General features: G+C 49.2%; 2 protein-coding genes across 6 annotated transcripts in view; both read right to left on the reverse strand.

The window, feature by feature from the left end:
* CACNA1S (calcium voltage-gated channel subunit alpha1 S) overlaps positions 1–5,741 on the reverse strand; it is a 56,260-nt gene extending 50,519 nt beyond the window's left edge. For 2 of the 5 annotated variants that reach the window (XM_064399002.1, XM_064399001.1), the window contains exon 1: positions 1,951–2,192. In XM_064399002.1, the coding sequence (XP_064255072.1) occupies positions 1,951–2,111 (161 nt within the window). In that variant the 5' untranslated portion in view covers positions 2,112–2,192. Of the gene's footprint in view, positions 1–1,950; positions 2,193–2,909; positions 3,040–5,099 lie in introns of those variants that run through there. The other 3 variants (XM_064399003.1, XM_064399004.1, XM_064399005.1) reach the window with 3 other exon arrangements.
* Positions 5,742–10,032: 4,291 nt separating this feature from the next.
* Positions 10,033–12,476, reverse strand: LYZ (lysozyme). The gene is made up of 4 exons (XM_064399033.1): positions 12,211–12,476; positions 11,713–11,871; positions 11,397–11,475; positions 10,033–10,989 (listed from the first exon to the last, which is right to left on the reverse strand). Exons 1-4 carry the CDS (start codon positions 12,362–12,364, stop codon positions 10,929–10,931), a joined length of 453 nt encoding a protein of 150 aa, XP_064255103.1. The 5' UTR covers positions 12,365–12,476; the 3' UTR covers positions 10,033–10,928.
* Between the last annotated feature and the right edge of the window lie 2,955 nt (positions 12,477–15,431).

The raw sequence follows: 15,431 nt of genomic DNA on the forward strand, positions 1-15,431 counted from the left end.
CATGCCACCATGCTGTGGGGCAGCCACTTGTCCCCCTCCAGAGCACCGAGGTAGGGAAGACCCTCCCTGTGCTGTGCACTTGCTCTGGCACGTGCTGGCCCAGCAGGAAGAATGTGTTTGAGCATGCTGCAAGATGTAAGTGCTATTTCCAGCTCCTCCCTATGGTATTTAGGAAGCCCCTGATGTAGGGAAATGATTGGTATTTTGATTCTATTGATTTAGAAGGTTGAATAAGTGAATATAATATAATATAATATACTAAATATAATATAATTAATATAATTTATATATAATATAATTTAATTAATATAGTATGATATAATTAATATAATATATTCAAGCGATATTATATTCAAGATATATTAAAATAATATTATATTATACTATATAAAAGATATCTATTCAAGAAAATCTTGTGATTGTCTCTAGACAGTCATGCACAGGTTTTTTTAATTGGTTAAGGAAATAAAATAATCTTTAGTGTAATTTAATTACTAATTCTCTTTAGGTAAGCCATTTTCTTAACACATTTTACGTGTGTAAAAACAACAGGAGCAGAGAATGGAGATAAGAATTGTTTTCTCTTTTTCTCTCTGTGTTTCTCCAGGAAAAATCCTGTGAGAGAATTATGTCTCTGTTCAGAGAATGTGAATGCCACACCTCTCCTGCCACTCAGGCATGCACACAGGTTTCCTCCTGTCTCAGTGCCCGTTTAGGATGCAGGGACAGTTCCCTTCTGTGCGCCCACAGAACCATCATTTCTCTTGCCAGAGACACAGAAAATGAGAACTGCCCCATTTTGGCCCTGCTCCCTCTCCCTGGAGGACAGAGAGTCCCCTTGCAGGGAAGGAATGAGGTCTGAAACTCCAGCACCACCAGAGCTGTGAGCATGCCCTCCTGCCTGCCAGCAGGGCTTTGGACAAAGCAGCATCTCTGGCCATGGTTTTGGTATCCCCACAGCAACACAGCCAGCCTAAGGTGACCAAGCCACCTCCCAGGGTAAAGCCTGGCCAGGGGTGGGATCATCTTGCCAAGGCCAAGAACACACAGATAGGTTCAGTAACTAAAATGAGAACAGATGTGGTGAAAGAACTCAATTCTATTTCTCTGTCCGCCGTTTTTGCTGCAGCCCAAATGTTTTGCTGAAATCAAAGTGAAATATTTCATCTCCCACTCTCTTCCTTTACATAAAACATAGGTGAACAAAGTGACAATTCCTGGATGCATGGCAGAAACATGACATTTTGGTACTTCTGAGCTGCAATGCCCCAGTGAAAAGGTCAAAAAGCAACACCCGAACTACAACACTAAGCCAAAGGCACAAAGAAAGACTATCCCTCTGAACAGTATCACCCACAGAAAACCTTCACCTGTGACAGCACTACCAGGGAGGGATGGGAAAGGGGGCTGAGAGGACAATGGTGTCAGCAAGGATTTGGGTGAGGCCCCCACCAGGGCAGAGCACAGCTGTGGGGTCAGATTATGATACACACACAGAGCCATCCCAAGCAACTCACCATGGTCTTGCTACCAGCCCCAAACCTCCAGAGTATCACACTGTCCCCAGCCTGACCCCATCCCCACCCCTGGATGGGCACTGTGCCCCCTCCTGCCACACCAAACCCCCTCCCCCTCAGCAGTCTGTCCCCCATTGCTCCCCAGCACACAACACACACAACACACTCACTCCCCCCAGACCCCTGTCCCTGCCTGTCCCTGTCCCACCCCAGCAAAGGCCCCATGGCCTGACCCACTCCTCAGCCCAGCTCTCCCCACCAGCCCCAGCCAGCACAGCCATTGCCTTTGCCGTGCATCCTGCAGGGCTCCCTGGCTGCCTCTGACAGGCCTGATGAGGCTGCACAAGGCTCAAACAGGCTGGCAGCTCTGCCCAGCAGCCCTGCCCCGCTCACAGCACACACACGCTGCCCCAGCCCCTGCAGCACAGGATACTTCCACTCCACGATGCTGATGCAGGCCTTCCGCAGGGGGTTTTCCAGGGTCAGGCAGAACAGAGCCCTGGGTGGTCGAGGAGCTATTGGTGGTACCGGCTTCTTGGACTTCTCCTTCTGTTGCCTCTTCTTCACGTCACCCTGGGGAGAAGCGGGCTCCATGGTGTTGCTCCCCTAGCTGTCCCTTCCCCTCCTGCCCCGCAGTGGAGCCCCCCTTCCCCAGGTCCCAGCCAGCTGGAGCTCCTCGGGCTCTGTCTGCTCCGTGCAGCCGGGGAGGTGCTGGGGGAGTGGGGGCTGGAGCCTGCGCTCGCATGTACAAACACACAAAGCATGAGTTTAAATTTAGATCCCGGCCTGACTCTGGGTGCTGTCCCAGCTCCTGAGGCAGCAGAAGGGCCCCTGCAGCTGTTCCCTCTTTACCCAGCACATGGGGAGTTGGGCGAGTGCTTGGCGTGCCACGGGCTGGGCTGGGGGTGGGACAGGCTGCCCGGGCTGGGCACTGTCTCCGACAGAGGAGCGCCCGTGTCCCGGGTCAGCTCTGTCCCAGGTCCCCACCTGCACCATGTCCCTGGTCTGCTCTATCCCCACCTGCACTGTGACCCGGGTCAGCTCTGTCCCAGGTCCCCACCTGAACCGTGTCCCGTGTCAGCTCTGTCCCCACCTGCACCGGGTCCCGGGTCAGCTCTGTCCCCAGGTCCCCACCTGCACCGTGTCCTGGGTCAGCTCTATCCCCTGCACCGTGTCCCGGGTCAGCTCTGTCCCCTGCACCATGTCCCGGGTCAGCTCTGTCCCCAGGTCCCCACCTGCCCCAGGAAGCAGCTGGGCTGCCCAGGGCCATGTGCATTTGCTGAATCACATCATGCAGGGTGAGATGGAGGAGTTCCCCAGTTCCCAAGGACAGTTTCCCCCCCATGCCATCAGCCCCTCCTCTGCAGGATTTCACCTGCAGCTGGTGCACACCTGTGCCCTGGACCGTGTGATACTGGGGCTGTAGGGCCTTCGAGGCTGGGTCCATTTCACTGACTGGAGAGCCCAGTCTCAGAGCTCCAGGGAATCATGGTGAGTCCAAAAAGTGCTCAGGCTTGCTTTTCTGGAGGCACAGAGGAAACCCTTGGTTGGCACTGGTCACTTAAACAACCACGTGCCCAGTCTTATGGAGGTAAGTCCTGCATGCAGGGTGTGCAGGATGTCTGGGGATGCAGGAACCCAACCAGCCTAGTGATGCCTTGTGAAGGCTGACCTAGAACAGAGACTAGACTGTAGGGATTTATTAAGAGTTCTCAAATAGATCCACCTTGGGCAAACAACCCAAAATGGTCAAAAAATGGATGTCAGGTCATGGGGTCTCACACTTTTATAAATTCTGGTCCATTTGCATATTGGAGTTAATTGTCCAATTACAACTCCAGCCCATGAAGTCTCATCCTTCTTGTTTTTCTCTCTTCATTCCACATTGTTTATGGTCTTGGGCCCGAGATCTGCATCAGCTGTCCTTGGGTCCCCAGCTAGAGAAGGAATTGTTTTGTCTACCTCTTCTGCGGAGAGAGTTCACCATCCCCTAATATGAAGCCTAGACTTACACACTAAAGCAACACTGAATCTGAAAAATAGAAAAGCCAAAACCTGAGGCATCACTAGGCTGGATTGTGTCCTGCCAGGCCCTGCTGGGCTTGGGAAAGCCTGACTGGATGAATGGTATGGTAACCCCTGAGGTGAGGTAAGGAGAGAGGCAGGTTATCAGCACCTTCCACAGCAGGGGACTGAGGCACCAGAAGTGTTATTCATGGGCGTTTTCCTGGGGTTTTCTAGACTGTCAGCAAACTAACTGCAGCCATCTAATGTCCCACAGCACATGGTATCCCTGTTGTACAGATGTTACAGCTGTCGTGACTGCCCAGCTGTGCCCCACTCCACCTGGGGCATCCCAGGGTGCTGCTGCAGCCAGGGCACTGCACTGCCTTGCTCGCAGCTTCCTCTCCCTGCCTTTGTGGGGTCCTTCTGCCAGGGAGGGAAATGCTTGCCAGGTGTGCAGCCAGCTGTGCTGGGGGCCAGAAGGGAGTGACTGGGGAGCCCAGGGCAGGGAGAGCAACTCCTGCAGCTGCTCCAGCCAGTTTTGATGTACTTTGGAGGAGCGTGCCCTTGGTTGTGAAGGAGTTCACAAAATCATGGAATGGCTTGGGTTGGGAGGGACCTTATAGATTGTCTCATCCCAACCCCCCTGCTGTGGCCAAAGGCAGCTTCCACTGGGGTTAAATTAGCAATCTGCCCCCTTCTACAGCACCCTGCCGTGCAAATCAGAGTCAAATCAATTCTGCTGCGGGGTCCAGCCCCGTTTCCGTGTGAGGCAGATCCCTCTTCTCCCTCAGCCGTCATTTTCCTCCTAAACCCCAAGCGCCAGCCAGGAGCCCTGTTCCTCCTGCTGCCAGTGCAGAGGAGCCTGTGCAGGGACCGCAAGGCCGCGGGGCCCATCTAGCGGCGCTCTCCAGGACGAACGTGTGCCCGGGACACCGGGAACGAGGAGGAGGAGGGCGGCCGGGCTGGGCACGGCACCCCCGCAGCCCCTCTGGGCTCGCACAGCCCTGAGCCCCGCCGGGAGCTGCTGGCACATGTCGGAGTAATCCCTTTTCTGACCCAGAGATGGGGCAACTGAGAGGCGTTCTAAAAGCTTTTATTCTATTTTCAGTCTCATGCGAAGGGTGAGACAATCCAGATGTTATAATTCACACCATCACAATCAGAAGCCAGCTATTTCATAATTACAATACATTATAAGTGTTTCTTGGCTTATCAGCTTTTGCAAATGCCTTAAAGCAAATGATCTCAAAATTACCCCTCATGGGTCCCACTACAATGCATCTTTCATAGTTCTATTTCTCCAAAGTATCTAGTCTTTTTTGTAAGGCCGTCCTTTGAAACTTGTTTCTAGTTCTATTTCTCTCTCAACCATGTCTGTCCTATTCCATGGCATTTCTAAGTCAGCATTTCTTATCTCAAGGTTTACATTTTTTATCTCAAGGTTTGCATACAGATGCACGCTACGTGAGCCTTCTGCCAGGTTTTCTAATTTCTAACTGGCACAGGGCACCAAACCCGACCCGGCGCGGCCCCAGCACACACGGACAGCGCTCTCCCCGCGGTGCCGCTCCGTACCTGCCCGGCAGCGAGAGCCTCCTTCCTCGGGGAACCTCTTCCCAGCCGCTCTCCTCTTCCTCGCACACTTCTGGGGCTGCGTGTCCCTCTCCCGCTCCATCACCGCCCCGGCACGGCCTTGGGAGGGTCCCCAGAGGGATGGGCTGGATGGAGGTCTGACTCCCGCAGGTGCATCTCCTGCCGCCGAGCCGTGCCGAGCCGAGCCGTGCCGAGCCAAACGCTGCCGTACGCCGCTCTCCGGCCCGTTCTGCCGCTCTCCGGCCCCGCAGCTCCGCCCGCTCTCGGTCCCGGAGCTCTGCGGTGCCGGGCGGTTCCGGCCCCGCACGGGACTCGCTCCCGGGAGCGGAGCAGGACCTCGGGCCGCCTCTGGGTGCGAGGTGGCGGGGACAGCGAGGGCCACTGCTTGCGGGTGCTGCAGCTGGAGGTGCTGGCAGAGCTGCCGGGCGGGCAGAGCGCTGGGCTGGCTGTGCGCCCGTGTGTGCGCACGGATCCACACGTGTGTGTGCACGGACCTGCACGCGTGTGTGTGTGATTGTGAGTGAGTGTGTGTGTGAGCGGTTTTCCACCCAAGGACTGAGGCATGATTAGCCAGAGGGCGGCAGGACGAGGCTTTGGTGCTGTTGGTGTTCCTGTCCTCAGCTCTGTGGCCAGACACATGTGGGTGGGTAGATGAGTAATGCGAGGCGTGACTGTCGCAATTAAAAGGCAAATAGTATGTATACGTTAAGAGAAGTTTTCTAGTCATGTTTTACACCCCCCATTCCATTGTTATCAGGGGGTGACCTGGGTAGTCGGGACATTTGGGAGGGTCGGCTCGTTACTATGGAAACAGCTGACCTCCAATCAAGATTTAAGGAAGTGATCTCCACCACTGGACAGCGAAGAGGGAGTCGATGGACAGAACTTTGGGAGGGGCTAAAGGGTTAAAAGGAGAAACCTCCAGTGTGTGGGTGAGCGCATGGTGGGAAAAATCCTTTGCTCCCAGAGCTGTAATATTTTCTCTATTCAGTCTTCTATTGTATTTTTGATAAGGTTTATCAAAACCTTTTAAATTTTTTTGGAAGTGAGTATCGTTTCTCACATGGGTATGTCCATGTGTCTGTACATGCACACACGTGTGTATAGTCGTGTGTGCCCACTGGTGTCACCAGTGAATGGTTTGGGCACTCAAAGGTACTGGCAAAAAGCAGATTTTAATGCGAATTTGTGAAAGTGCAACTTAAGGGAGTTGAATTATGATGTTCACCCTGTTGCTGGCTACATGGCTGAAGTATGTGTAGGAAAAACAGATTGGAATGCATTTAGGATGATTTACATGGAGGGGATGTTACATTTACTGAGGATACAAAAGGGTGAGGGTACAAAAAAGAATGGTGAAGAAGGGTTTAGCAGCACTCAATCATGGACTGATTTAACAATCAAACATTCAATAGCATTTGCTACATTTTAACAGTGACTTAGTAACAGACATGATAAAAGCATTCATAGCAGAATCAATTCACACACATTCAGAGATGCGCACATCTGTACTGATCTGTGCAGAGGAACCTGCCAAAAATTCCCCTTAGGTTCAGTGAAATATGTCACATCCCTTAGTGATTCTCAGAGGTGGGGACTGCACCTTGAGGGGTGTCAGGGGTGGGGGATTAATAAGGGAACCAAAGGATGAGGACTAAATTAGCGTTGAAGGCAAAGGGATCAACAACCAATAGGAGACCAAATACTAAGAATTATGTCATGTAAGACCAATGAACGAGGCTCTCTTTGGGGCTTTGTATGTATAAATACGTGAAAAGTCTGCTAAAGAGGCATGTGTGACGGAATGAATTTCACTGCACAATTTCACTGGGCACATGTGGATGAAATAATTTCTGTCGCACATCCTGGCCAGGATAAAGTAATGCCTAAATTCTCTTTCCTATCAATTCCAAGTTTCCATCCTGGCCATAACTCAGGCTGGGAACAATGGTACCATTCTACTCAAGTTAGAACTCAGGTAAATGATTTACCAAGGCTAACAGGGATAATGGTTATCCTTTGTTATCCACCTTGGTTGGTCCCTGAAGACTCCTGCTGCTGGAACCCTGGGCGCTGAGAATTTCAGATTTCTGTGCTGCCAGGCACTGACCCCCAAGAGAACACTGCATTGACCTGAGGCCGTGGAGAAGCTTCCAAAATGGAATGGTAGAACTGGGATTGTGGGTGTGGAGTTTGAATAGAAGTGTGTGATATCACAGGGGGGAAAACTTAGAGATTAAGGTTTTAGAAGATAGTAATATAGATAAAGCAAGACGGAGGTTCTAGGGCAGAGGCTGCTCCTTCTTCACCTTCTCCTCCATGGGTTTGAGTGGTTTTGTGTGATTGGATAAAAAAGCCCGCATTGTGGACACAGTTGGTTATTGGGTTAAAAAACAAAAATAATTTAGGTGTCATTTTTTAATTGGACAGTTAATCCTTAAAAGGCCTTGTAGAGAGAGAGACAGGGCTCCATTTTTAATTTGTTAGCGTGAAGTGCTGTAGAACTCAGGGTTTGTGAGACTGTAACAGAGATAAGAACCAATAAACATCTGAGTCTCAACAAGAAATATCATCTCACACATTTAATCCTGACCTTGGCAGAGAAAAGAAGCAAAGAATGAATCAGCATCCTTTTACAATCAGAATTATTCCCACTTTTACCATGCTGCAGTACAGTCAGGGACACTTTATCACCCAGCTGGTGCAGTCCAGGGAATGCTTTAAGAACCTATAAATGAAAAAACACTCACTTTTGAGATAATATTAGTAGAGGAGGTAGTAGAAAAGCTGAACTTTATTGGAGGTCTTCAGAGGCAGTTAGGGAAAAATGTCCATAAAAGCCCACCCCCCACGGGTGAACACAGTTTTATAAGCTTAGAATTCCCAATTCGAAGCACAGGTGATGACATAATTCCCCCTTCTGGTTCAACCCTGTGATAGGTTGTTGCTGGCTAAATGTCAGCAGCAACAACAAACAGAACCAGAGACCCAGTCCCAGCCAGCCCCACTGACCCAGTGACAGCCAGAACCACAGACCCACAATCCCATACCCATTCCCATTCCCAGTCCCACATTCCCTATCCCAGTCCCATTCCCAGTCCCTCATTCCCATTCCCAATCCCATTCCCAGTCCCATTCCCATTCCCAGTCCCACATTCCCAGTCCCATTCCCAATCCCATTCCCATTCCCAGTCCCACATTCCCATTCCATTCCCAATCCCACTCCCAATCCCACTCCCATTCCCATTCCCGATCCCATTCCCACATTCCCATTCCCAATCCCATTCCCATCCCAATCCCAATCCCAATCCCAATCCCAATCCCAATCCCAATCCCAATCCCAATCCCATTCCCATTCCCACATTCCCATTCCCATTCCCATTCCCGTTCCCATTCCCATTCCCAGTCCCAGTCCCATTCCCAATCCCATTCCAGTCCCAATCCCAATCCCATTCCCATTCCCAATCCCATTCCCATCCCAATCCCAATCCCAATCCCAATCCCAATCCCAATCCCAATCCCAATCCCAATCCCAATCCCAATCCCATTCCCACATTCCCATTCCCAATCCCATTCCCGGCCCCTCCCGCTCTCTCCCTTTCCCCGCTGCAGTTCCGGGCTCGGCCGCCAGGGGCGCTGCCGGCTCCCGGCCGGGCGGGGGCGGCGATTCCCCCGCGCCTGCAGGGGGCGCTGTGCCGCGAGCTCGGCCGCGTCTCCCTCAGGGAGTGATGGCGGGAGAAGGGAGGAGCTCCCTCAGAAACAAACCCACGGGGCAGGGCCCGCTGTCTCTCCAGACAGCAGGGGAGAGGGAGAAGGGGCTCCCTCACAAACAAACCCACGGGACAGGGCCCAGTGTCTCTCCAGACAGCAGGGGAGAGTGAGAAGGGGCTCCCTCACAAATAAACACACAGGGCAGGGCCCGGTGCCCCTCAGGGTGGTGGGGAGAGGGAGAAGGGGCTCCCTCACAAACAAACCCATGGGGCAGGGCCCGGTGTCTCTCCAGACAGCAGGGGAGAGGGAGAAGGGGCTCCCTCACAAACAAACCCACGGGGCAGGGCCCAGTGCCCCTCAGGGTGGTGAGAGGGGCTGTGGCAGGAATCTCGGAGCAGCGGCTGGAGTGGCAGAGGCAGGCACATCCGGGGTGGCAAAGGGAATGTAGCAGAAGCTCTGAGCTGTAGCAGAACTTCAGGTGTCCCGGCAGGCACGGGATGCTGGGTAAAGTGTAGCGAAAAAACCCAGAGGAACGGCAGAAAACAGCAGGGCTGGGCAGCGGCTGACAGGCTTTGGAAGCAGCTGCCATGTGAAGCCGGGAGATGCTCGCTCTGGGAAGGGAGATGGGGTTGGGGTCCCATTGCCAGTGCGGCTGGGTGTTGGAAAATCCCAGTTCTTGCAAGCAAAATCTCACCCATGCTAAGGAGAAGCAGTGCAGGACAAAAACACAGTGGCAGCAAATCCTCTCTCTGGGCAGCAACAGCCCAGCACCAGAACCCTATCTGTCTCCACTCTGATGACAAGAGAGGGCACAAGAGAGCTGAGCTCCAGCCCCGATCCCCCAGGCAGTATCTTGCAGCATCTCTGTCCTTCCCAAGAGAAACCCCCCAGCCAAGAGACTGCAAACTGCACCCCTTCCCTGGCAACTTTGTCCACATCTTTCATGTCTCTTGAATATCTGTGTCTCAGTTTGAGTTACCCCAGGACAATCTGTGCTTCCATCTCTTAGGCAAGAAATGGGAGAAAAATTCCATGACAGAAAGAAAATAAAAAGGAAAAAGCCTAACCTCCAACATTGGGGAGAAGGGGAAGAGGGACTTCAGGCATCGCTTACTTAGAGCTTGTTTGTTTGTTTTTTTAAGATGCAGCCCTCTAAACAAACATGCCTTTAATGATTGGTTTATACATTCACACAAGACATGAGTTTAAGCATCCCTTTATTGCATAAGCACCAAATAAGTCATTGCTTCCCTAGCAGCAGCAGAAAGCACATGAAGCAGTAAACATGTTGTTTCAGTGTTAGCACCTTTCATTCATGCACTGTTTCTAAATCCAGCTTTCATTTGGAAAAAGGACTTGTGAACTAAACAGCAAGACATTTCCCTTCCCTAACAGCCTTTCCAACCCATCGTTTCCTCACAGAGAGACTGCCTGCAGTCTAGGCTGTTTGATTGACTTCCTTAAAGAATGATAAGGAATGCTGTATTCCCTCAGGCCAGATGCCCATATGTTTCAGTGCCCTATCCCTCATACAGCCAGGGGCAGATGCTCAGATAAATTTAAGGAGCAATGTCATGTTTCAGCATAGTTTTCTCTCTCTGTCAGTGGTCTGTCTTAATCAGTGACTGTCTGAGTCATAAGGCAACATAATTCTGCACATCTTACACAATGTTCATTATATTTTTGTATTTCCTCACTACAGACACTCCAATAAGAATGAGCAAAAAAATAAAGGGGAAGAAGGAGAGGAGGAAGGGAGGGGTGAAGGAGAACAGAGAAAGAAACAAAAGAGAGAGAGAAATCCTAAATGTTGCTAAACCCTGCTAGGGTAACAAAATCTTGAGTCGGGATTATGCAAGTAAATCAAGGCTGAAACTCCACCTGTAGTGGCTTGTTGCTACACCTGTTTTTATTAAGCTGTGAGCTGTGAGTTCTCTGTTTGCATTGCAGCAGTGTGAAAGGCTTCCAGAGTTAGCACTAGCCAGTACCCACTCTATCTTAATAATATACTGGTTTTAATTCCCCGCACCCATGCATTTCCCTGGCCTCCTCTCCAAATGCTGGTGGTCCTGAGGAAACGATCAGCACCGGTAGAGTGATTTAGCAACCTTTGACAAAGGAACTCAGGTCTCTGCCCCGGCAATGGTTTTTCCAGCCATACCTGAAAAACAAATACATTCTGTAGTTTGAGGAGTTAGATTATGGTTGAATTGGTTATGAAAACAGACTTGGTTAATCTTTGAGAGTCTTGGGTGAAGACTCTCAAGGATCCCTCTGAAAGATATGAATAAATGAAAATTATTATGAGCTCAATCTAAGTGAGCTGGGGGAAGGGGAAGAGAACAAAAAGGAGAGCTCTGGGAGAGGAGGGAAATTTAGGGAATTAGAGCAGGTGGTGCAAGACAGGATTCCTGTCTTCTCCTTTCAGCTTTAGGAGAAGGCCTGTGCTAAACTGCACCAAATCCAGCTTCCCATCCATTGATCTCCCTGCCTCCCTCAGTCAGTAGCAGGACTGTCTTTGATCTGCTCTGCCCACTCTGCCCCAGTGTCCACTGCAAATATCCTTACCAGGGACTGAGGCCATGAGCCTCCCGGGCAATCTTCTTGGCACACTGAATATCATCCCCAATATTATCATCTTGCAGTTCTGTAGAGAAGGGAAAAAGATCAGTGTGGAGGAAAGTGGGGTAGAGGAAGAGCAAGGACAGACTGGCAGAAGGAAAGGTGTTCATCAGGAAGGAAGGGTAGGTGGGACACTGAGAAGATGGATGGAAGAAGGACAGACAGAAATGACCGGAGCAGCTGCTAGGCAGGTGTCATGGACAGAGCAGGTGCTTTCATGGAATGAACAAAGATAGGTTCTTTGTTCCGTCCTGCCACTTACTTGAGCAACTGATGTGGCAGGCATTCTTGGATCCAGAGGTCCTGCCATCATTGCACCAGTACTTGCTGTTGATCTGGAAGATGCCGTAGTCCCTGCTGGGCCCATTGTTATTGTATGCTTTCGTGTTATAACCACTCTCATATTTTATCAGGCACATCCCTGCAGGAGGAAGAGAGATCCCAGAGCAGAACATTAAGGTATGCTGAGGGTAAATAAGAGGAAAGATATGACAGTACTCAGGATAAATGAAGCTCTGAACAAGTAATTAAACTGGTGATATCATAACCTTGAGAATTGGATGGGTAAATTCTTGGAAGGACAAAGCTCTAGATGAGTATTTGCTGTGTGAACTATAGAAGGGAGTAAGGAGGGGGATGAGGAAACAATGAAGTCAGAGAAATGGAAGGACAGAATAGTACTGCTGGAAGATCAAAAAGAATTTGAGAGGGACAAAGGTGGTACAGGCAGAGAGGTGCTCTGGCAGCTCATTATACTCACAGTCAGCAACAGTTGTGCCCTCAAAGCCCTGAAAGCCATTCCGACGTAGGATCTTCACCATCTCACATCTGGAAATTATTTTTCCCTGGGTGCCTGGCAGAGCCAGACCAAGGAAAACAAGAAGAAAGCCAAGGAAGAGCATTGACCTTTTCATCTTGCAGTCCACAGCAGGATGTGCCAAAGCAGCTTGAGCTGCCTGTCTGCCAGGACTGCCAGCAATGCCAGCCTTTTATTCCTGCTCCCAGGAGGAGGATCAGCTGGTTGAGCAAGCATATCTGGGAAGTCTGGGCGGTCTTTACAGTAACAAGCCAATGAGGAAGTGGGCCAAACTCCAAAACAAACTCCAAAACAACTCCAGAATTCCTGGAAGGTGCCAGTACCTATTTCACTGGTCCTTCAAGGCTGGGGCATATATTTTCCCCAGACACCCCAGCAATCCTTAGTTGGATATTATTCCAAATGTCATGACTGTAGTTCCCTTGTGTGAGTGTCATGGTTTAACACCAGCAGTCTGAGAAGTCACTCAATCTCTCACACTCTATTGAGATGGGAAAGGTAAAAGTTAGAAAACTTGTGGATTGGGATACAGGCAGATAAATGGGGAAAGAAAAAGCCACACATGAAAGAAAAAGCGAAATAGAGAGGAAACACACTCCTTCCCATCAGCAGGAAGATGTTCAGCCACCTCCAGAAAACCAGGCTCCACCACATTAACAATGGTTCAGGAGGACCAACACCATCACTCCAAAGTCCAAATCCCCCTCCTTCCTTCCTTCTTCTTCCTTCAGGTTTATACTTTGAGCAGGACATTACATATGATCTGGGATATGCTGTGGTCAGTGGGGGTCAGCTGCATCCCCCATCATGGTCTAGCAGTATGGTATTTGCTGATTTAGTACTCCCATTAAAAAGTTTACAAGCTGTTCCCCTCATCTTCTCCAGTCTCAAGATGAGATAAAAAGAATTTAGTGGGAATGGCAGTGAGTTAAGAATCAACCATGAAAAATGTCCTTGTATAGAACCTGCTGCAAAGGAGGTGAAGGAGTAGCCAACTTCATGTTCTCAATTCATCTTCCTACTATCCCTTGTAAAATACTTCTGAACAATAAACTACATACAACAGAAAGAAACCTGATTTATTATGTTTTTGTTTGCATGGACTGTATATTACAAGCCATGGCTGATCACTGGACATTAACTTCATTGGTCACTACCTCAAGATTGCCACTACCTCAAGTGGTCATTACCACTACATTGGCTGCCTTTGACATCAGTTTTCTTTCTCCTACTGGATGCATCAAAAAGCTCAAGAAAATAATGGTAAGAAAAAAATCTTGAAAGGTAAAAATAAAAAGAGGCAATCATTATCAAAGGCATAAAGCTAAGAAGATATGGCACAGCTGAGTAGCAGGAGTCTCTCATATTGGCGTGTCTGATGAAGAAATAGCAAAAGGTGACTGTGCTGAGTGTAGCTGAGGTAATTTCCCTCCCAGTGGCTGGCATGGGGCTGTATTTTGGATTTGTGCTGAATGTAGGGATGATACTGGAGGTGTTTTTGTTATTGCTGAGCAGTGCTCACACTGAGCCAAGGCCTTTCTGCTTTTCACACTGCCAGGCTGGCAAGGGGGCTGGGGGTGCTTGGGAAGCTGGGAGGAGACACAGCTGGGACAGATGACCCGAAGTGATCCAAGGCATGTTCCAGGCCATTTGACATCATGCTCAGTGTATAAAGTGGGGGGCAGAAGGAACGAGGGGAGGGATGTTTGGAGTGATGGTGTTTGTCTTCCCAAGTCACTGTTACGTGTCCTGGAACCCTGCTCTCTGTGGGATGGCTGAACACCTGCCTGCCCGTGGGAAACAGGGAGTGAATTCCTGGGTTTGCTTTGTTTGTGCATTTGGCTTTTGTTTTCCATATTAAGCTGTATCCCAACCCATGAATTTTCCAGCTTTAACCCTTCTGATTCTCTCCCTGATCCTTCTGGCAAGGGAGTGAGGGAGTGGCTGTGTGGGGCTTGGCTGATAAACCACGACATTGACTGACAAACTCAGGACACAGGAATTATATTACCTCTACATGTTTTCACTCTTCTCAATCCTTGAAAGGGTCCTCTATGGTTTATTTCCTCCTCTAGCTCCAAAGCCAGCTCTTTATCCTTTCATGCTAACAATGCCATATGACTTTGAAAAAGGAAGGATTGAGGGTTAACAGAGTATTTTGGAGGGGATTGTGGATCAGGTGTTGAATAGAAGAGCTTTTTTCTTTAGCAGTCATAGACGACATTGGCAAGAGAAATCATTTCATTTGTTTCTTTACATATTTTTGTATCAACTACTATCGCACCTAAGTTGGAGGAAATTGTGCAAAGGCTTCACCTTTGCTGTGAATTCCACAGAAGAAAGGAGTCCATGCCTCTCCAACCCTCTAGCTCAGTGAGGAGCTTATGGGGGTCCTCTTGTTGGAAATGATACCAAGTTTAAATTTTTTTGTATAACTTTAGTCAGGGGTTTTGTTTGCCTTTGCCCAAATGGAAAGGAATTGAAATTTCTTTTCAAAAGACTGTTTCATGACTCCAGGCCTGATGAGCTGAACATCTCAGCAGGCTGGGAGTAGCACAGAAGATACACAGAAGGTAATGACCATCATTAACAACTGTCAACTCCAAACGTGACACCTGATCTGGGAAAAGATAGATAAGAGATAGATAAGAATGATGACATAATTAGCATCGGAGTCAAAGAGATCTGTAACCAATAATGAACCCAAATACTAAGAACTGCATAACTTGGAAAAAATGAACCATGAACCAATGTATCTCAATGGGTTTTGATGTATCAATTTGTGAAAAATCTGGTAAAATTCATGTGTCATGGATTTTCTCTGCACAACCTAGGCTATGTGGATGAAATTATTTCTGCTGCACATCCTGGCCAGAACAACGTCTTGCCCAGAATGAAGCAATGCATTGATTCTCTAACACTAAAAGTGTTGTTGGAGAATTTTGTTTTTCCCGCAGTTTCAGTGACAACTGTGGTTTATTCTAGGCAAGTTTTTATTGTTTCTGGGAAAGGGATCTCCTTTACTAAGGCACTTTTAGAATGTGTTTCCTGGAGACAGTTTGTTTAGTGTAAAACTTCAGTGCTTGGCTTTACACTTGAGTAAATCATTCTGAAATGAGTGACAGGTATTATAACATTTGAAAATAACTGTGAAATATGTATTT

The sequence above is a fragment of the Passer domesticus genome, chromosome 25, assembly GCF_036417665.1.
Source record: "Passer domesticus isolate bPasDom1 chromosome 25, bPasDom1.hap1, whole genome shotgun sequence".
NCBI lineage: Eukaryota > Metazoa > Chordata > Aves > Passeriformes > Passeridae > Passer > Passer domesticus.